Below are 21,496 nucleotides of genomic sequence, written 5' to 3'. Positions count from 1 at the left end.
TTAGATCGCATGACATCAGAAAATTGGATTGGCATAAAATCAAAAGAAGTTGGGATGGATCAGTTCAGATTTTGTAGTAAGCTCATGTTAAATGCTGTTAAATCTCTGGTGAAGATTTGCAAATCAGATCACTGTTGAATATTCAGTGAAGGGGAGGAAAGGTCCAGTTGTATTGATATGAACCTTGGACCTCCCAGTGGCAAGAAATGAACTTCATCAGCCACTATAGCTCTTGTACATCATCGGGGTTTTTTTTGTTTTCATGTTTTGGTCACTGCTTTTTTTTTTTTTTTCGCATTATGATGCCCCAGGCTTTTTTTTGCATTTTTCTCCACATTTCAATTTTCACAGCGGGTAACGCACTTGCAGGCCAGTATTGTTACCAACAGTGGGTGTTGTTCCAGTATATAATGAAACTGATGCCACTGAAATAATGATGTGTTTTTGCACTGCTGAACAAATAGTTGAGTACTTCATAAATAGTAAAGAGTGGTAACTCTCTCCATTCACAAGGTACACAACTTCAAGTCAGTGCTGCTTACGCTACCGATTCAGCTAGCACACAGGTAAATAAAAGGTACATTGGAACAAACCCAGACACTTCCTCAAAAAAGGAAGCACCAGGCCTGTCCTTATACTGATCATTTGACATGTGCACACAGCAGCAAAGACAGAAGAAATGTGCAAACACAAATTTGCTTTTATTCAAGACTGGCATAGCCTCTTTAATCCTGAACAAGCCACACAGAACACGTGGGCAATACAGAACAAACACATGGTTGCCTCAGTGGTTTTTCAACTGGAAATTAACAAATAATGAGGCCAGGAGATGAAATGATTAACAAATACTGAAATAGTAAAGAGTGGTAACTCTCTCCATTCACCGAGGCAACCATGTGTTTGTTCTGTATTGTCCATGTGTTCTGTGTGGCTTGTTCAGGATTAAAGAGGCTATGCCAGTCTTGAATAAAAGCAAATTTGTGTTTGCACATTTCTTCTGTCTTTGCTGTTGTGTGCACATGTCAAATGATTGGAAAAAGGCAGGCCCGGCGCTTCCTTTTTTGAGGAAGTGTCTGGGTTTGTTCCAATGTACCTTTTATTAACCTGTGTGCTAGCTGAATCGGTACCGTAGGCAGCACTGACTTGAAGTTGTGAACCTTGTGAATGGAGAGAGTTACCACTCTTTACTATGAGTACTTCATAACTTTACAGACTGTTTTTACAGAATCTTTTGTTTGTGCATATTTTCATGTGGAATATCAATTTTCACTGTCATTATGACCATTGTTCTGTAAAATAATGTCATTTTCTTGTTCACATCTGTCATGTGGTAAGTGACGGGTACAATAGCCAAGTGGTTAAAACGCAGAACTTTCAACCTGAGGGTCCCAAGTTCAAATCTCTCGGCCGGACCTGGTGTGGTGGGTAAAGGGTGGAGATTTTCCCTATCTCCCAGGTCAGCATATGTGCAGACCTGCTTGTGCCTAAACCCTAATGTGGCTGTTTGATGATTCATATTTCAGAGGGACTTTCGAGGACTGTTGGCAAAAACAGGCAAGATCTCGGGAAGAGAAGATCCACTGGTCTATGTGGTACTGTGCATGGTTTTTATATATATTTTTTTAATGAAGGAATGCGAGGAGAGAGATGAGTGAGGACAAATACATGAGTGTCTTTCCGTGCACATGTATGTCTGTGTTTGTGTGCTCGTGTGTGTGTGTGTGTGAGAGTGTGACTATGGATATGTGTGTGCGTGTGTGTGTGTGTGTGTGTGTGTGTGTGTTTGCATGCATGTGTGTGTGTTTGTGAGTGTGCTTGCGTGTGTGTGTGTGTGTGTGTGTGTGTGTATAAGAGCAGAGGGTATGAAAGCACTGATGGACATGTCAGGAGAGACCAAGGAATTTTCTGATGACTTACTGTCTTGAAAATTTTGTCTTGTCACCTCAGTATGGGATGAGACCAAACTTGCATAAATGCGTAGACACACAGGTCTATACAGGTGTACACATACTCACTCCCACTCTCTCTCCTCATTCTTACTTGGCCACAGGCAGATGAAATGTATCACACACATTTGTATGATACTCATTATAGTCATAATCCTACACATCACACACACACATGCATGCAAGTACACTCACATGCACATATGCATGCACCCCATATAAAACATGCACACAAATGCATGCACTTGGCCCTCCCCCTGGCCCCCTCCAAAGAGAAAGAACCATTTCTTTTCTGAGAATAGGTGAATGATATTCTCACAGGACTCAGATCCTGAGGAACGGGGAGGTCTGCTGGGTTCAGGGCAGATCAAGCTGGCCTCTGACAGTGACGACAGTGAAGATTTCAAGGATGTGGTAAGAATAGTAGCATACCTTTGTTTGTACAGATTATTTTAAAGAAACTGGTGTGGAAGACCACAATAGTATTGAAATTTGACAGTGGAACACGACAGTTGCAAAGAATACAAATTCATGGCTGTTCATTATTGATGTCTTTACTAACAGCAAATGGGAAAACATCATATTGGACATTACACACATTTGCATGCATTACGTGGATTTCTCCAAAAATCGCAGATCAGGTTGTGTGTGTGTGTGTGTGTGTGTGTGTGTGTATCTGCTTGAGATTTGTTGGAATGTTTGTATTATGTACTTTTAGGATTTCCTGTAAGGATTTGTACATATTGTTATGTGTATGTCTATTCGCATGAAAGTTCATTCTGTATGCAGACATGAGAGAGTTAACAGCCTTTGCACCCAGTGGCTGCGCTGTGTTGGTCTCTACCTTTATGTGTGTGTTTCTTTGGTATATCAGGCTCAGATCTGGATATTTTTTATATCAATGTGTGTCTTGTTTCCAGGACGACGAAGGTTGGAGCAGTTTTGTTTATTTTTATTTGCTCTAAAATTAATTGTACATTTAACATTTGTCATATTTGTGCATTTATCTACAAAGGGACACAGATGAATGCTATTCACTTGACCCTCGTTATCGTGTCAATGACCGTCTTCGCTTTGCATACGACACTCTCCGCCTTTTGTCATGTTTTTCACGTGCCCAGCCCTCCCACACCATCCGACCTCTGCTATCGCACTGCCACTTTCACCATAGTGAATTTCATTGACATTAGAGTGTTGCGAAGTATGCCATGACATAAACAACACTGCAGACTACACGATGAAACGACACAGCGCATCATCAGCCAGGGCATTGGCAGACAGAAGACAGAGAGAGGAACCAGAATGGGCAGACTTTGCCGTTTGTGGGGCTCTCTCCCCTGTCACTGACCGTCCTCCTGTCTCTGATGCCAGCTCTGCTGTTGCCGTGACTGTCACTGACAACGTCACATCTGCTGACCTGTCCGATGTTGCTCCCGCTGTGTGTGATGTCAGCACTACTGATAGTGCCCCTGATTCGTTCAGTTGTGTGTTGACACATCCACTATATGTGGTGCTTCCAGCATCAGCACATGTATTCATGCTGACAATTTTACTTCCTGTGACTTTGTCCTGTCTGATGACAATTTTTCAAACTAAAATGTATCCCCTGTGATTATCTCTGTTCTGCTTCCTACTCCTCCCTCACCTGTTTTAACTCCCGGACCTTTCTCTTCCTTCCCACTGCCAGTCTCGTTCTGTTGCCTGTTTGTCTGACTCACCTGCTTCACCATTAAATTTCCCTGTGCCTGCCTCTGATCTCTTTCATGCCTGTCTGTTCAGTGCTTAATCTGTCTGCCCTGATCAAAATTCAGACTATATTTCTGATTACATTTTAATTTTTGAAAATAACTTTGATGTAGTATTTCTTACCAAAACCTAGTTAAAATCACAAGGTCATAAATCCAAACTTAACCAACTGCCCCTGCCCCCTGGCTACAAAACCAAGTCACTTCCTCGACCATCTCGTGGAGGTGGCATTGCCATCTTCCACAGAGACATCTTGGAATCTTCCCTTTCCTTCTTGCATAAGCATGCCTTTCCACATAATTCTTTTGAAATGCTCGAAGTCACTCTCAGTGTTCCCGGTCACTCAGTCATCTTCTGTGGTCTCTATCATCCTCCTCCTAATTGTACGAACAACCTGACATCTTCTCTGTTTCAGGAAGAGTTCCGAACACTACTTGATTACAACATTCGTTCTGGCAAACCTATCATCCTTGGAGATTTCAACTTTCATTTCAACTACCAAACTTCCACTGATGTCAAAACCTATGTCTCTCTCTGTCCAGTCATTCTCTCTCTCAGCTTGTCACAGAACCAACACACAGATCTGACCATACCTTGGACTGGTTCATCACACATGACTCTGATGCCATAATTTCATCAGTGACTGTAACTGACGAACTTTCTTCTGACCATTCTGCTATTATTTTCTTGCTTAAAACTTCAAAACTTACCAGAACCAAAGAATCCGTTACTTGTCGCAACTTTAAATCAATCAACATTAAAACATTTTCTTTTCAAGCTGCTGAACGCCTTTCCAAAATTTCTTCCTGTACTGTACTCTACCTACAGATTACATTACAACACTGTCCTCTCTCAACTGCTGGATGAACATGCACTCCCCACAGCTGGCATGCTCTCTGATAGGCCTTCTGCCCCATGACACACACAAGGCATTCGCATTGCAAAACACAAGTGTCACCAATTGGAACAGCGATGGTGATCAACAAAATTGAAAGTTCACAATCAGTTCTTCTGAAAACAAATAAAGTCAAACATACGATCTCATCAGTGAATACAAACTTCTTTTTTTCTCAATTCTTGAAGCCACATCCACCAGATCTCTTTATTCCATCATTTCAAATCTTGTTCTGCAAAAAGGATTCTTCTTCCTTCTGTCTACACTTTATCTGAACTCCCCAATGTTTTCTCCTCTTTATTTTTCTATAAAGTCCAAAATATTCGTACCAGCTTGGACTAAATGCCTTTCCAACCTGCTCATCCTGATCCTCAAGTTCAGTGGCAGTCCTCTCCACTCCTTCAGTCCCCTGACTGAAACAGAAGTCCATGAAATTCTGAAAGAAATGACATTCAGATCCTGTGAGCTTCATCCTATACCAGCCTCTGTCTTTTCCCAGTGTGTCTCACAGCTTCTCCCCACAATCACCAATATTGTTAACTCATCCCTTCTCAATGGAACTTTTCCATCCACTTTCAAAACTGCAATCGTCTGGCCTCTTTTGAAAAAACCCAACCTTGACTCAAACATTTTGAAAAACTATCAACCAGTTTCTAACCTTCCTTCCTGTCCAAACTTCTTGAAAAAGCCTTCCTGAAGCAGCTCAACAACCACCTTTGTTTCAACAGTCTCCTTCACCCTTTTCAGTCTGCCTTGTGCTGATCACAGCACCAAAACCACTCTCCTCCACATTCTGAATAATCTACAGCTAATGTCCAACTTAGGAAAAAATTTCCCTTCTTGCTCTTCTTGACTTGTCAGCCGCCTTTGACACAATGGACCATTCAGTACTTCTTTCCCATCTTCATTTTACAGTTGGTATCAATGGCACTGCTCTCAGCTGGTTAGAATCATATCTCACTGAGCGATTCCAGTCTATCATAATTGATATTTGTCAGTCTGAACCCGTTAAAGTCGAACATGGAGTCTCACAGTGATCTGTTTTAGGCCCTGTGCTCTTCACACTGTGCACTGCTCCTCTTGCTGAAATTATCAACCACCACAAAGTCAGTCCCCATTCTTACGCTGATGACACTCAACTTTAGAAGAGTGACACCCCTGAAAATATGTCCTCATTCTTGCAAGAAACATCTGACTGCTTCCTGGACATTCAAAACTGGATGAGTCTAAATGAATTACAATTGAACGCGGACAAGACCGAAGCAATGATTATAGGAACTAAACAAAAACTCTCTTCCATTACAACTAATACAATCAAACTTGGCAGTACATCCATCCCTCTCTCTCCAGTTCAGTCAGGAAATTCGGCGTTGTCCTTGACAACACACAGTCCATGCAAACATTTATCAATCAGACATGTCAATCCTGCTATTGTCAATTGCGGTGCATTCAGTTCAAAATTCAATTCAAAATACTTTATTGTCTGCTTCAACCAAAACAGAAAATTATCTTTAGGCTCACTTGAAATAAAATACCCGTCAGCAAAAATCAAAGAGAAAAAACAAACAACTGACACACCCTTCACTGATCACCATGCACACATCAATTATTGTGTAAAAAGAAAAACATGGGTGAGATACTATTATATTATGATTTAGAGTGAAACAGCTGTGTGTATTGTGTGTGTGTCCGTGCGTGTGCATGCATCGTTATGTGCGTGTGCACGTGCACGCCCGCGCATGTGTGCCTGCGTGTGTGAGAGTGTGTGTGTGCGCATGCGCATATGTGTACGTTTCAATCATTATAAAAAGGAGAATACTCAGTAAGATAATTATAACATTTAAAAAGACAAATGCTCATCGACAAATAAAACTGAAAAACTAATGAGCAACTGGCACACCCTTCCTTGATCACAATGTACGTATGAACTATCATGTAAAAAGAAAACATTAAGGTAAGAAAACAAAAATTACATTTTAAGATAAAGTGAAACATTTCATTGGTATAAAAGGAAAATATTCAGTAAGATAATTATAACATTTAAGACACAAATGAAATGAAGATAGACAGATAACCTATACACACTTCCCTTACAGCTCTGCAGACATCAATCATCATATGAAAAGAAAATTAAGACAAATTTAACTTTAAGATATGAAAACACTGTTGAAAGGTGAAAACTGCCACCAAGACTAAAAGCATGTAAAACCCCTTTCACGCCTCTCTTTGGCAAAACAATAATACTGAGCACATGCGTGCACGCGTGCGTGCACACACACACGCATCCACACACTTCTCCCCTCACCCCCTCCCCTCACTTCTTTCTTTACACGCATCCGTGCATACATATTGGGAAGAAAGACAATTGTTATCATAACAATCAACAAATCACAGGCAATGGAATAAAAACATTATTTGAGCGAATTATTTATCACAGCAACAGCAGAGTGGGCAAATGATTTATTGTACACATTCCTCTTTGCAAGAGGGATTTTACATCGTCTACCAGAAGGGAGTTTCTGAAAGACGGAGTTAAGTTGATGAGTGGAATCATTAAAAATTTGGAGTGCTTTTCTGCTGAGAGTGGATTGGTATAGGGTGTTCAGTTGTTGCTGGGCCTTGGTTATGATTTTGCTGGCCAGGTTTACAACTCGTCCTAATTTTGTCTTTAACTTGACAGTCAGATTACCAAACCAGGCCACAATACTGAAAGCCATGACACTTTCTATCAGTCTTCTGTACACCAGCTCAAGGATGTGTGAACTAACATTAAAACTTTTTAATTTTCACAGTAAAAAGAGTCTCTGGTGCGCTTTCTTGGCAGTGGCATCAACATGTTCACTGAATGTGAGACTGATCAAGTATAGTCCGTAGACTATTCAGAAATATCTGTCCACTGACGCAACATCTAGACTTGTCGTTTCTCTCATTCTCTCTCACCTTGACTACTGTAACTCTGTTGTCTGGTTTGCCTGCTTTATCCATTCTGTCTCTTCAGCGCATACATACCTCTGCTGCCCGACTTGTCCTCAGAAAGAAAGGATCTGAGCACATCACTTCTTTTGTATCATCTCCATTGGCTCCCTGTCTCACACAGAATAAAGTACTCTGCTATAAATGTTGTAGTTGTTGGGAGTGGGTTCTATCTTCGGTACAGCGTTTTCCTCAAGAGGGTAAGGAAGAACAGGAGGGGGAGGAAAAGGGAATAAACACCTCGCACAAGATCGTTTTTCAGAGTTTCTCTATTCTGATCTTGTAATTGCGTCAATGCGCGTCAATGCGCGACAACGCGCGACAATGCGCGAGCCTCTGCACAAAAAGTACATAAACTCCATTTAATAAAACATACAAAAAGTATTTATAAAACAATATAATGAATACTGTATGGTGGTGGTGGTGTGTCCATCGAGATCGATGATGACCATCGTTGTCATCCAGATGGGGGATGGGGGATGGGGGGAGGGTGGTGGTGGGGTGGGGGGAAGGATGCTCATGAATCTATCTGTGAGTGCGCAGATGGCTGAATAGTCCAATCTGCGCACGAAATGTTCGCTGACAGTTGGGGCAGACAAAGACAGGCATATCATTGTCAGGGAGCTTGTTTGCCCGTGACTTTCTGGCCTGCCTCTTCTCAACAGCTGCAGCAGTCCTGTTGGCCTCGCACAACCTGGCGCCTTTGTGCACAGCAGCGCGCCATTTGTCACGGTCCACTGCAGATTCCTCCCAGGAGTCAGGGTTGATATCAAACGCTTTCAGACAGACTTTCAGAGTATCTCTGAACCGCTTCTTCTGACCTCCGTGTGATCTCTTCCCTTGTTGCAGCTCGCCATAGAAGAGCCTTTTGGGCAGCCGATGGTCTGGCATGCGCGCCACGTGTCCAGCCCAGCGAAGCTGGGATTGCATCAGGATGGTGAAGATGCTGGGAAGGGTGGCTTTTGCGAGCACCTCTGTGTCTGGGGTCTTGTCTTGCCACTTGATGTTCAGTAGCTTCCTGAGGCATGTTGTGTGGAAGTGGTTCAGCTTCTTGGCATGTCGTTGGTACACTGTCCAAGTTTCGCAGGCGTACAGTAGTGTGGGGAGAACTACTGCTCTGTAGACCTTTAGCTTGGTCTCAAGACTAATGCCTCTTCTGTTCCAGACATTTGCATTGAGTCTACCAAAAGTTGCGCTTGCTCTTGCAATCCTGACGTTCACTTCATCGTCGATGGTCGCATTTCGTGACAGTGTGCTGCCAAGGTATGTGAACCGCTCCACCGCACTGAGTCTCTGACCGTTGACTGTGATGTTGGGCTCAACGTAGGGTTTCCCTGGGGCTGGCTGATGGAGAACTTCAGTTTTCCTCGTGCTGATGGTAAGGCCGAAGTTCCTGCTGGCAGTGGCAAACTTGTTGACGCTGAGTTGCATGTCAGCTTCAGATCCAGCGTTGAGGGCACAATCATCAGCAAACAAAAAGTCTCTGATGATGTCTGTCATGACCTTCGTTTTTGCTTGAAGCCTTCTGAGGTTAAACAGCTTGCCATCTGTTCGGTACTTTAGGCCGATTCCAACATCGCCATCTCTGAAGGCATCAGTAAGCATTGCAGAGGACATGAGGCTGAACAGCGTTGGAGCCAGGACGCAGCCTTGCTTGACACCATTTGTGACAGCAAAAGGAGCAGATGTTTCACCATTGTCCTGGACTCGAGCCTGCATGCCTTCATGGAATTGGCTGACCAAGGAAATAAATTTCCGAGGGCATCCGTACTTGGCCATGATCTTCCACAGTCCCTCTCTACTCACGGTGTCGAAGGCCTTAGTGAGGTCGACATAGGTGGAGAACAGATCAGCATTTTGCTCCTGACATTTCTCTTGCAGCTGCCTTGCAGCAAACACCATATCAGTGGTTCCGCGCTCTTTCCGGAATCCACATTGGCTCTCAGGCAAATGACCTTGGTCAAGGTGTGCTGTGAGGCGGTTAAGTAGGATCCTGGCAAGTATCTTGCCTGTGATGGAGAGCAAGGAAATGCCCCGATGGTTATCACAGGCTTGCCGGTTCCCCTTTCGCTTGTACAAGTGAATGATAGATGCATCTTTGAAATCCTGGGGGATCGTCTCTTCTTTCCACATGAGTGAGTACAGCTGATGAAGCTTCTCAGTCAGCACAGTGCCTCCATCCTTGTAGACCTCTGCTGGTATGGAGTCTGAGCCAGGTGCTTTGCCACTGGATAGCAGACGGATTGCTTTCTGGGTCTCAAGAAGTGTTGGCGGATCGTCCAGTGCTTCGTTGGTGGGGACTTGTGGGAGACGGTCTATGGCTTCATCATTTATGGAGGAAGGGCGATTTAAGACACTGTTGAAGTGCTCAGCCCAGCGTTCGAGAATTTTCTCCTTCTCGGTGATCAAGGTATTCCCATCTGCACTGAGGAGGGGGGATGATTCTGAGGATGTGGGGCCGTAGACTTCTTTTAAGGCATCATAGAACCTCTTCATATCGTGCCTGTCAGCATATCCCTGGATCTCATCAGCTTTGTCACTCAACCACTTATCCTGCATCTGGCGTAACTTTTGCTGAACAGTCCTGCGGATGGCATTGTATGCATCCTTTTTTGATGTGGACTTTGGGTTGCTCAGGTGGGCTTGATGCAGACGGCGTTTCTCATCCAGAAGCTGCTTGATTTCATCACAGTTTTCATCAAACCAGTCTTTGTGCTTTCTGGTCATGGGTCCCAGGGTCTCTGAAGCTGTACTATAGATCAGCTCACGCAGGGTCCTCCAGTCAGACTCCACATTCTGGTTGTCCAGAGAGGCGGATTCCAGACGATCTTCCAGCAGCTCCACAAAGGACTGTTTGATGGTGATGCTTTTCAGCTTAGCGATGTTGAGCCGTTTTGGAGCCTTCTGGCCTTGGGGGCGTCTCTTGGGTTGGATTCGAACATTCAGCTTCGAGACTACAAGGCGATGGTCTGTCCAACACTCGGCGCCGCACATGGTCTTTGTTACACGTACATCTTGCCTATCCCTTTTCCTGACGATGACATAATCGATGAGATGCCAATGCTTTGAGCGAGGGTGCATCCATGACGTCCTGTTACAGGTAGGGAGGCAGAAAACTGTGTTGGTTATCAGCAGTTCGTGCTCTGCACAGGTCTGAAGCAAAAGCAATCCATTTGGGTTGCAGTGGCCCACACCGTGCTTTCCAATCACTCCATCCCAGGAGATGTAGTCAGAGCCAGCTCTAGCATTGAAGTCCCCAAGAATGATGAGCTTGTCTGCTTTGGGGATGGCAGCAATGACAGAGTGAAGGTCCTCATAGAACTTCGCCTTCACTTCATCCGGGTTGGTCATGGTTGGGGCGTAGGCACTGACAATGGTGAGGTGCTTCTGGCCAGATGCCAGTGGGAGTTTCATGGTCATAAGCCTATCGTTGACTCCCTTTGGGATTCCAGCTAGCTTGCTGACAAGTGCTGTTTTTACTGCAAAACCAATGCCAGCCTCACGTCGCTCTTCGCTTCCTCGTCCACTCCAGAAGAAGGTGTAACCAGATCCCCGTTCACAGAGCTCGCCTTCGCCTGCAAGCCGAGTCTCACTCAAGGCTGCGATGTCGATGTTGTATCTGGCGAGTTCAGATGCAACTAGTGCTGTTCTCCTTTGGGGTCTGTCCGCATTATCTCTGTCCAGGAGAGTCCTTATGTTCCAAGCACCAATGGTGAGAGGAACGATCCTTGTTTTTTTCTTTTCTTTCTCTTTGTTTCGACCGCTGATGTAGGGTCCACGCCAGCCGCGGTATGCTGGCCAGGGTGATATGGAGCAGGCAATTTTTAGGGCACCTTTTCTAGCCCCTTCCTCATGCCAGGGAGGTGAGCAGTGCATTCCTAAAGAGGGCTGCTCAGACGCTCAGACGGCTGCCGAGCTCCATCGCTGCTCCTGTCGATGAAGAACGACCCTATGGCCTGAGCCGCCTGCGTGCAGGTCTGCGGCTGCGACTGCCAGTGTACCCACACCTGTCGTTTCGTCGCTCGCCTGTCGCCACAGGACTTGGGGGTGATGAAATGATGAAGGATGAAAGGTCATTTTGGATGACTGATGACTTGCGCGATGAGTTTGTTTAAAGTGAAGAGGAGTTGCGCAACATCGACCTCACTCTCTCGTCCGGGTCCACCAATTTCCAGTGGCAAGACTAAGTCGAGACGACTGGAGGATGAGCATGGATGCAGTGGATGACCAAGATATCCTTTCGGTGTCTCATCTTGCTCTCTGCACTCCACAGTGCGTTGCTGTAACCGCCTTCCTCTCCGTTGAACCGATAGGTTTCTTCCGCAGATTCTGCCGGATCCAGACTTCGCATACATGGGTAGACACACCCCGGGGGCCAACTGCGTGTGGCATGCACACAGCACAGTGGAGCTAGATGGCCGTCGGTGGCTCTCCTGAGCCAACGCCCTTTTATGGATCTCCATAAGGGTGTCTAGCCACCCGGCTCACCAGTCCCAGAAGGGAGCGGTGGAAGTGCCAGTTTAGTCGTCGGCAACCCGACCCTGAACAGGTTGTACTGGATTACAGGTTACCAGTAGCAGATCTAATGACCTGACCTGACAGGTCAGTATAAACTATATAACTGTATAAACTATATTTGTAATGTACAGCATGAAAGTATTTTGACAACACAAATATAACACTTTATCATTTGGATGAATCGATCCATAGAAATTACAAAGACAATTGAGTGGAAATGAACAATTACCAAACAATCCCAGAAACGGATCACCTTTCATTCGCTTACTAAAATAGTGAAATTAAGTAATCCAATTCATAACCAGAACAAATACAAAATGTTTTGACAAATAATGAAGAACCAAACACCTATAAATAATAATAAGAATAATAGGACCTAACATTAATACCATAGATATCCTCACCTCATCAGTGTGACAACAGGCCAAACTTCGAAACACTAGGACCCGTCCGGTCCAGCCGATTCTCACGCTCTGGCTTACAATTGCTGTGACGGGATCAGCTAAGCTATCCAGAACTGTACTCACTCACACTGAGGAGCGATGATCACAATAAAATCATATTCATAAGAAACACTCAGTTGCTTCCCCTAGCATCACAAGCACAAACACGCACGCGCAATCTCAACCACACATTCATTCAAATTGCCACAAAAATAAATGCTATTACATAAATGTATTCACAAATCTGCCCCTTCCTATGTCTGTGGCTGCCTTCACCTCTACACCCCATCTTGCTCTCTACAATTGGCTTCAGATTCACTCTGTTGTGCACACCCAGATTTAAACACTCCACTGTTGGCCCCATTCTTTCTCTGTCTCTGGACCTTTCATTTGGAATGAACTTCCTCTTCCGCTTCATCAGATCTCCTCACTCAGCTCTTTCAAGTCTGGCCTCAAAATCCACCTCTTTCCAGGATAGCCTCCCTCCCTTGCCTTTTCTTTGTCTTAAGTTTCTCAAGTTTTTGCATATGTGTGAATGACTGGTGTGAAGGCGCTTTGATTTGTCTCTGCACAAGATTCAGCACTATATAAATACTTATTATTATTATTATCATAAACCAAGGTTCCTTGTGCAGCACTCACTTGGCACATAGAAAAAGAAACATGTCAAGCTAAGTGTTGTCTTCTGGTAAAATTCTGTAGAAGAAATCCACTCTGATAGGTACACAAATATAGAGATGCCAACTGTTACGATTTTGCTGTATTTTGTTACGCTCTTTGGCAGTTTGTTCCGACGATATGACAACGTCAAAATTATTCAGACGAGTTCATTTTTTACAATGTAGTATGGTCACATGCTTTTCTGTCGTAACATTACACAGACGCTCTGGACCTATCGTTCACGAGGCCAGGGCAGTTACAGCTAACCTTGGTTTCATGTGATAATGCTCAGCTAATTGTGCGTGTGCTTATATTGAAACTGGATTCAGTAGACCAGTCAGCTTAATTGTTTGCCCAAACAAGAGAGAACATAGCTTAATCAAGTTGCATCTCGGTCAAACAGTTGCGGAGTGCAAGATAGGAACAAGCGGCTCGAAACAGAGAAAGTCAGCCATGGATTCTGATTGTGAGAAACAAGATGAACAAAGACCAGGGAAACAACACAGTGCCACTGATGTGTCAGCTGTAAAGAAGCAGCAATGGGAACAGAAATTTCACCAAATGTACATTGAAAAATATCCATGTATTGTGCCCTCCATCTTACAAAGGGAACTCACATGCTGGTTATACTGTGTGTGTATTTGCTGATGTGGCTCGGAGTTCAAGTGTGCCTATCAAATTCAAAATGTTCCTACCAATTTCCTTTTTTTTTTTTTTTTTTTTTGAGAAATCAGAGGATGCGTTCAAGTTCTGCAAATGTGCAGGGCTGTCTCAGCATCCATGGAAGATTTTCGTTTTTTTTCTTTTTTCTTTTTTTCTTTCCTCCTTTTTTCTTTTTCTTTTTTTTCTCTCTTTTTTTTCTTTCTTCTTTTTTTCGTTTTTTTTCCTTCTTTTTCTTCCATCATCATTTTTCTCCTTTCTTTCTGTTATCTTTTTTTCCTCTCTCTCCTTTATTTTCATTTCCTTTTTTTTTTTTCCATTTCCTTATCTTCCCAATGGCATTATCCATCATCGTCTTCAATATCATGCAACACAAAAGAAGAAAAAACATAAACACACACACAATGACCCCACACACAATTACAGTGTCTGAAAGAGAAAACTAGGCTCTCTCTCTCTCTCTCTGTCTCTCTCTCTCTCTGGAGGCACTATAACTATGCAAGAACAATACGTGTATGTTTGATGTGATGTTTGTTTTTGTTTGTTTTGTTTTGCTTTAGTTTTTGTTGTTTGTGTGTGTGTGTGTGTGTGTGTGTGTGTGCGTGTGTGTGTTGTTTTTTGTTCTGGTTTTTGTTTTTAATAATTTTTTTATATTCCTTCCAGATTTCTAAGGTGCAGCTCTGTTTCGAATATAAGTTCAAGATTCTTACATTTGCCATATTTAAATTTGGAGATAGCAAGCCTTGCAACCAATAAGATAATGTTTACTTGTTTTCTTTTTGAATTTGATATCAGTTTTAGTTGCACCAAATAGTGCTATCTTCTCGTTCATTGGGATCCAAGTGTTATACTTAGTAAGTATAAATTGTTTTACATTGGTCCAGAAAGTGGTGAGCTTGGGACATGCATAGAATGCATGTTCAGTGTAGTTGGTTTCTTGGCACCAGTGGCATTTGTTAGTATCTGTAACACACATTTTTTGTAGCATGATGTTTGTTGGGTAGATGTTGTGTATGAACTTGAAATGTAATAACCTCAGTCGAGTTTCCTGCGTGCATTCATAGGCTAAGCTGAAATAATCTTGAGTATTGATATCTAATTTTCGTCTCCAGAATTGCACCGCGCAAATTTCATGGTTTTTTTGAAGGGCAAATATTTTCTTATTTGTTTATTAGACAGGGTGGTTACGTTTCCTTCTTCAGTTGCTATATTATACTGAATGTCTTCCTTTAGATTATCATGTGCTAGCTGAAGTTTCCACGCGCGTGGTAGTGCATTTATGATTGCGTTGTACTCAAATAACAGGTTTGGCTGAGGACCAATTCTTTCTGAAACTTCTTGGTACGTTAAGAGGTTTCCATTTAGCCATAGGTCTTGCACGACGGAAAAACCCGCTTTGCTCCACTTTATGAAGAACAAGGTATTTCCTTTGTATTTTATATGTTTATTGTTCCAGAGAGGTTCCGTTTTTATGTTGTCTGTCAGTCTGTTCTTGTTAAAGGACGCTACTGTTTTTAGCACATCTGTCCAGAAGACTGATTGTACCTTTTCTAAGTGTTTTATTTCTTTTGGAGCGACATTACAGTTAAAAGCACAGTGTGCGTTCTCAAAAGGTGCAATATTTTGTTTTGCAAGGATGCTCTATTGTGCTTTTTCTTCGTTGAGGAATTTTACTGCCCATTTTACCAAGTACATTTGTTGTTGGTGTTCAACATTTATCATATTTAGGCCTCTGTGTGCTTTGTCGAGACTCAGAACTCCCCGTTTCACTTTCTCAAATGCTCTTTTATTGTTATATTTTTTCTTCCACAGGAATCTATACAAGAGAGTATTTATATAGTTTATTGTCTTTTCTGGGATCGATGCTACTTGTAGCAGAAGAGTGAATTGTGACAGGAGGAGCGTTTTTGCAAGTATAACCTTGCCAAAGAGTGATGGGTTCCTACGTTCCCATCTTTTAATAGTTCTAATTACTGTTTCTATTCTAGCTTTCCAGTTCTCTTCAATTTCCGAAATTTCTGTCTGCTGAAAAATATATGCCCAGAATTCTTATTTTATCAGATTTCATAGGTATGCCATTAAAGGTTCCAACTTCTTTTTTCCTTGAACCCAACCATATTCCTTCGGATTTATTTTTATTTAGTTTTAGTCCTGAAAAGCTTTCAAATTCGTTAATAATATTTATGGCTATCTGTATATCTTTTTCATTTCTAACTGTTAGCATAGTGTCATCTGCAAATTGATTTATTTTGGAAATATTGGGTTGCCCGTTGTCGTTGAAGCTTTGATGAGAGAGTTTGATTCCTTCAATTTCTTTGTTGTTTCGAATTCGGATAGCAAGGATTTCTACAGCTATAACAAAAAGGAGGGAACTGAGTGGACGTCCTTGTCTTATTCCTCTTTCAGTTGGGAACCAGTCGGATAGCCAGCCACCATTGTGTATACAACTTTCTGTATTTCTCATTGCAGTTGCAATTAAACTTGCGAATTTTGGACCAAAATTAAAAATGCGAAGTGCCTGTTTTATACAATTCTTTGATATCATGTCGAAGGCTTTTGAGAAGTCTAATGCGATCAGTGCACCTTGCTGGTCAGTTCTGTCTAAATATTTTGTGAGATCATCAAAGAACCTCAAATGAAAAGCAATGTTTCTACCCTTTATAAATCCTATCTGATCTTCGTTGATTATTGTTTTGATTACGTTTTGCAGTCGTATAGCCAAAGCTTTGGAAAATATTTTGTAGTCTGTGTTGGTAAGAGTAATAGGTCGGTAGTTTGCTAGATTGTTTCTTTCAAGGTTTTTTCCTTTATGTATTAGTGTTATGATTCCTTTTCTCATTGAAAAGGATAATTCGCCTTGCTCTAGGGCATCGATTATACAATTGAAAAGTGGTATTTTCAGTCGGTCCCAAAATTGTTTATAGAAAGATGGTGTCAGACCATCGCTTCCAGGTGCAGAGTCTTTATTTAGCTCATTGAGTGCATGGGTGAGTTCCTCCACAGTAATCTCTTTGTCACAATCTTCTTTTTGTTCTTGTGTCAGGACTGGAAAATCCTGGTCAGATAGGAAATGTTCCCGTATGTCTCCCCCAGTTAACGATTTGTCTTTGTATAGATTATCAAAATATTCTTTTATTTCTCCAAGTATCTTTTCCGGACTGTCTGTTGTCGTTTCATCTATTTGAAGGCAAGATATTGTGTTTGATGTTGCCTTTATTTTTTCTAACTGGAGAAAGTATCTGGTGTTTTTCTCACCATGTTCTATCCATTTGACTCTGGATCTGACCTGTGCTCCTCGAGCTTCTCTCAGTTCCTGTATTTCTATGTCTTTCTTCATTTTATGTATTTTTGTTTGGATTTCTTTATTGTTTGGGTCTTGTGACAATTGGTGTTCTGCTTCGTTTAGCGTTTTTATGGCAGTTTGTTTGTTTTGACGTTGGGATTTATTTGTTTTTGAGTATAGAATACAATAAGATTTATACTTAACTTTGAACATTTCCCAAGCTGTCTGTGGATTTTCGTGTTTATATTGTGCAAAATGTTCATCAATAAAAGTGTTTGTTCCGACTAGGAAAGCTTGATCTGTTAGCAAGGAATTGTTGAATTTCCAGTATCCTGGACCTCTCTGAAAGTTGTTTGTACTGAAAACTACTTTAACGAGTTTGTGGTCTGATTGCGGGAACGCCCTTATATCTGTCTTTTTTATCAATGGTTGTGTGGAAGAGTCGCAAAATATATAGTCAATTCTTCTTGCTGTGAATGGGTTTGGTCTGGACCAAGTGTATTCTTTGGCGTCAGGGTGGAGTGTCCTCCACGTGTCGATAAGATCGAGTGATGCTAACAAGTTGGTAAGCGCTTCTGTTTCTCGGATTGAGTGTGGTTTGCCAGCAATATTGTCCAGCTGGCTTACTGTTGTGTTGAAATCCCCCACTACCCACAGGTTGTCATATTCTTGGTCCTGCAATAGATCGCCGAGTTGAGTTATAAATGCTAATTTATCCATTGTAAAGTTTGGAGCATAACAGTTAGCAATAACATTCACTTTATCTTCCAGCATTACCTTAATTAATAGTATTCTATCCGTTGCTTTTATGTGTTCAATAGTGGTTTGTTTCTTGTTATTTATGAATATCGTTAATCCATTACTTCTGTTTGTTCCTGATCTATGAAAAACTTTTCCTGGCTATTCTCTCTCAATTTCATGTATTAGATCGTCTGTGATATATGTTTCTTGTAAACATGCAATATCTAGATTTTGGTCTCTTATAAAGTTAAATACCACTTTTCGTTTTAATTTGTTTCTTAGTCCATGCACGTTTAGCGTTCCAATGCTAAGAGTGTTATTCGCCATGATTATGAGAAGTAGTGTCTATTTCACTGTCCATTATCGTCAGTCCGTTAGACGAAGCCAGGGTCGTGGAGGTGAAATCAGTCCAGTGTTCAGACAGCAGCCGTCAGGTGTCGGCTGCTTCCATGTCTGCGTGGTCCGTTTTCCCTTCTTGCTGTGTGTGAGATCCGCAATCCACACTTGGTCGTTTTTTTTCCTGCTCCTCATTGCTGGCCAATGGGGAGTCACTCCTCTCATCTTGCCCCGTGCCGTGTTGCCGTGTTGACCATCAGTTTGCTTCACCGCTGGCTGCCGCTGTGCTCTGCTCGCGGCGGGGCTGTCAGGGGTGTGTAGTTCACCTCCCTGCACAGCTTGCTCTGTGTGTGCAGTGCTGCTGTCTTCCATCTCTTTCAGGGGCTCAGCACTGACCACCACTGATGCCTCCCGGTTGTCTGGTTCGCTCAATGCCAACAGACAATCTATTTTTTTGTGTCCCGGTTGGAAGCACCCCCTACACACAACTTCACCCTCACAACCGGACACCCTATGGCCATCTTGTAGGCACTTACTGCATTTAAGTTTTCCCTTCATTTCTCTATGAAAAATGTCTGCTGAAAATAGTCCGACTTTCAAGACTGGAGGCAGTGGAGTGCTGGGCACAGACACAAAAACAAATCTGCGGCCAGTCTGAAAATGTGTCAGTCTCCCGTCAGGGTTCCTGGCCAGTTCATTTTCAATTGATGAGCGTAGTTCCACGCCCACCTTCTTCAGCGCAGCTTCAATGTCAGTGTTGTCCACACTTAGCGGGATACTACTAATCCATAGTTTCGTTGTTGGTTTTGAATCGTCTTCTTCCCTTCTTAAAAAGGGGTTTCGGTTCAGCAGAGCCACACGTGCACCCCTAAACACAAGCCCCTCCAACAACAGTTTGTCTCTACTTTCGTCTGTTTTGGGATAAATGCGCCAGAGTCCTCGAATACGCTGCGCCCCAACAATCGTACCTCTACCTGACACACTCTCTGCAGCTACACAAATATCATATGTGTTGGGCAGAGATTCATAGGAGGGCAGTGCGCGAGCCGTCACGAACACTGGCTCCACCGGCGGGGCAGGCGGGGCCGCCGCCATAGTTCCAGATTCCAGCACCAGCGCCGGCCTAGCTTACCACGTGTATCAACAATGAATACCCCTTCACAATGTTGCTTTCCGTGATAGATGTTGGAATCTTTTCCCAAAAAGCACACACTACTCTTGGTCACATTTCGAACTTCCTACACACGATCAAACACTTATCTTTTAAGAAATAGATGGGAGCAAACAATGTCTGACTTGCCGACATCGGAAGCCAACCGGAAGTCACCAATTTCCTTATTGTTCTTACAAACACTAGACAGGGGTTGGCATCTCTGCCTGACTGGTGTGTTGGGTTGTGCTGCTGTCAGGCATCTGCCCAGCAAATGTGGTGTAGTTTGTATGGATTTGTCCAAACGCAGTGACACCTCCTTGAGAAACTGAAAAAGAGAGACAGAGTTTTGGATATTTACTTTGTGAGGCATTGATTGATGTCCAATAAATTTAGAAGTCAGTCAGTTCGTTTTTGTGACAGGTTTCATAGTGTATGCATAATGGATTATTGGTAACTCGGTGGAACCATCCTGGTGTTTGCCTCAGTTAATTCTTTTCATTTCATATGTATTACCAAAGGTGGGCTTAATTGTAATGTTTCACTTCCCCCTTTCTCTCTCCATTTCTTACACACATACCTCTCACCCCCCACCCCCTCCCTCCCACACACACTTATACTCTCTCTCTCTCCTTTGTGTGTGTGTGTGTGTGTGTGTGTGTGTGTGTGCAAATTAAACGTGAATAAAGGACACATAAAACATTGGAAATGAAAATGTGATCATGTCTGCTGCCTCTCCGGCTTTGTTTCACACACACTGCACAGCATTAATGTACCAGGAAGGGAGTGTTTGTTTTTCACAGACAACCAAGCAGGACTGCTTTTCACAGGAAGCATCAAGGAGTAGTGAACCCTCTTTCTTAAGGTAAAGGTTGTTTGATTGTTAGTCATAACTTATAACTATGCATATACAGATGCAGCATAAATCATTTTGTTATTCCCCCCTCCCTTCCTCTCTTTCAGGACTTTGGAATTGACAAGAATCTCTCTGAGAAACTAATGGACATTGAAAGTCTGGAGCCTGCTCTCAGAGGATCTTTGGAGAAAGTGAGTAGAAAGCATTTTGTTTCTAAGAATGACTTTTCTGTAAGGTTTTATTAGCTCACATATGTGTTTACACACAATGCGAGTCCGTGTGATAACACTTTGTTTCTTTGTTCATGTGTGTGTGTGTGTGTGTGTGTGTGTGTGTGTGTGTGTTAAGCTGTTACAAATTCATTTTCTCTGGAAGCACTTTGTCAACACCAAATTTAGCTTAAAAATATGAAAATATTGGTTCTTTTCACACGCTCTTGTTCATAATATTAATGACAATGCACTTCAGGAAGGGCAAAACAAACCTTACAGAAGCCAAGAATGTCTCCAGTTTTCTATCATACTTTCATTTTTCATATGCAAAACTTACATACTGCCAAACTGATTAAAAAGTCATTATATCATTTTTTGATCAAATAGGAAGTTCTTCTGCTTATTATGGAAGTTAATTACAACACAAGTTTCAGCTGAAAGGGAGGTGGGATGTGGCAATGTTTGTGTGGGAGCCTGCATGCTTGTGCACTGGCATGTATCAGTGAGCGAGCGAGTGTGCCAGAGTGAGCGAGTGAGTGAGTGTGTGTGTGTGTGTGTGTGTGTGTGTGTCCATATGACTCCATGTGTCACTGTGTGCATATATTCATGCTTTTTAAAATAATATACATCATGGCGCCCAACAGTAATCATAAAGCATTGCAAAATCACACCCATGTGCAAAATCAACCAAAATGAAAATCATAATATTTCAGCCTGTGTCCCACCTCCCTCCATAGTTTTCAACATCACATGTCCCTACATCATTTAGAAATAGATAAAAAGAAAAAACAAAAGCAAGCAAAAATCATTGTGACGTCTTGAACATTCAAAAAGGATGGTTCTCGTTTTTTACTTTCTTGCTTTTTCATCAAACCTGTGTTTAAAGTGTTCATTAAAGCTGTTGCTATCTTAGGGGAGGATATGTGTGTGCGTATGTGTGTGTGTGTGTACGCATGTGTGTGCATAGGCATGCATGTGTGCACATGTGTATGTGTGTGTCTGTCTTTTGGTCTGTTTGTCCATCTCACTCACTGTGTCAGTGTGTGTGTGCATACAGAAGTATTTTTGAATACATCA

The 21,496-nt window shown here is 42.5% G+C and overlaps 1 protein-coding gene across 1 annotated transcript in view; it reads left to right on the top strand.

The window, feature by feature from the left end:
* LOC143283111 (uncharacterized) overlaps positions 1 to 21,496 on the top strand; it is a 109,422-nt gene that overhangs the window by 32,986 nt on the left and 54,940 nt on the right. The window contains exons 8-10 of the mRNA XM_076589224.1: positions 1,524 to 1,592; positions 2,268 to 2,360; positions 20,315 to 20,398. Of these exons, the coding sequence (XP_076445339.1) occupies positions 1,524 to 1,592; positions 2,268 to 2,360; positions 20,315 to 20,398 (246 nt within the window). The remainder of the gene's footprint in view (positions 1 to 1,523; positions 1,593 to 2,267; positions 2,361 to 20,314; positions 20,399 to 21,496) is intronic.

The sequence above is a fragment of the Babylonia areolata genome, chromosome 6 (genome assembly GCF_041734735.1).
Source record: "Babylonia areolata isolate BAREFJ2019XMU chromosome 6, ASM4173473v1, whole genome shotgun sequence".
Lineage (NCBI taxonomy): Eukaryota > Metazoa > Mollusca > Gastropoda > Neogastropoda > Buccinidae > Babylonia > Babylonia areolata.
Note: the sequence above shows the minus strand (reverse complement) of the source record. Positions and strands in the feature narration are given on the sequence as shown.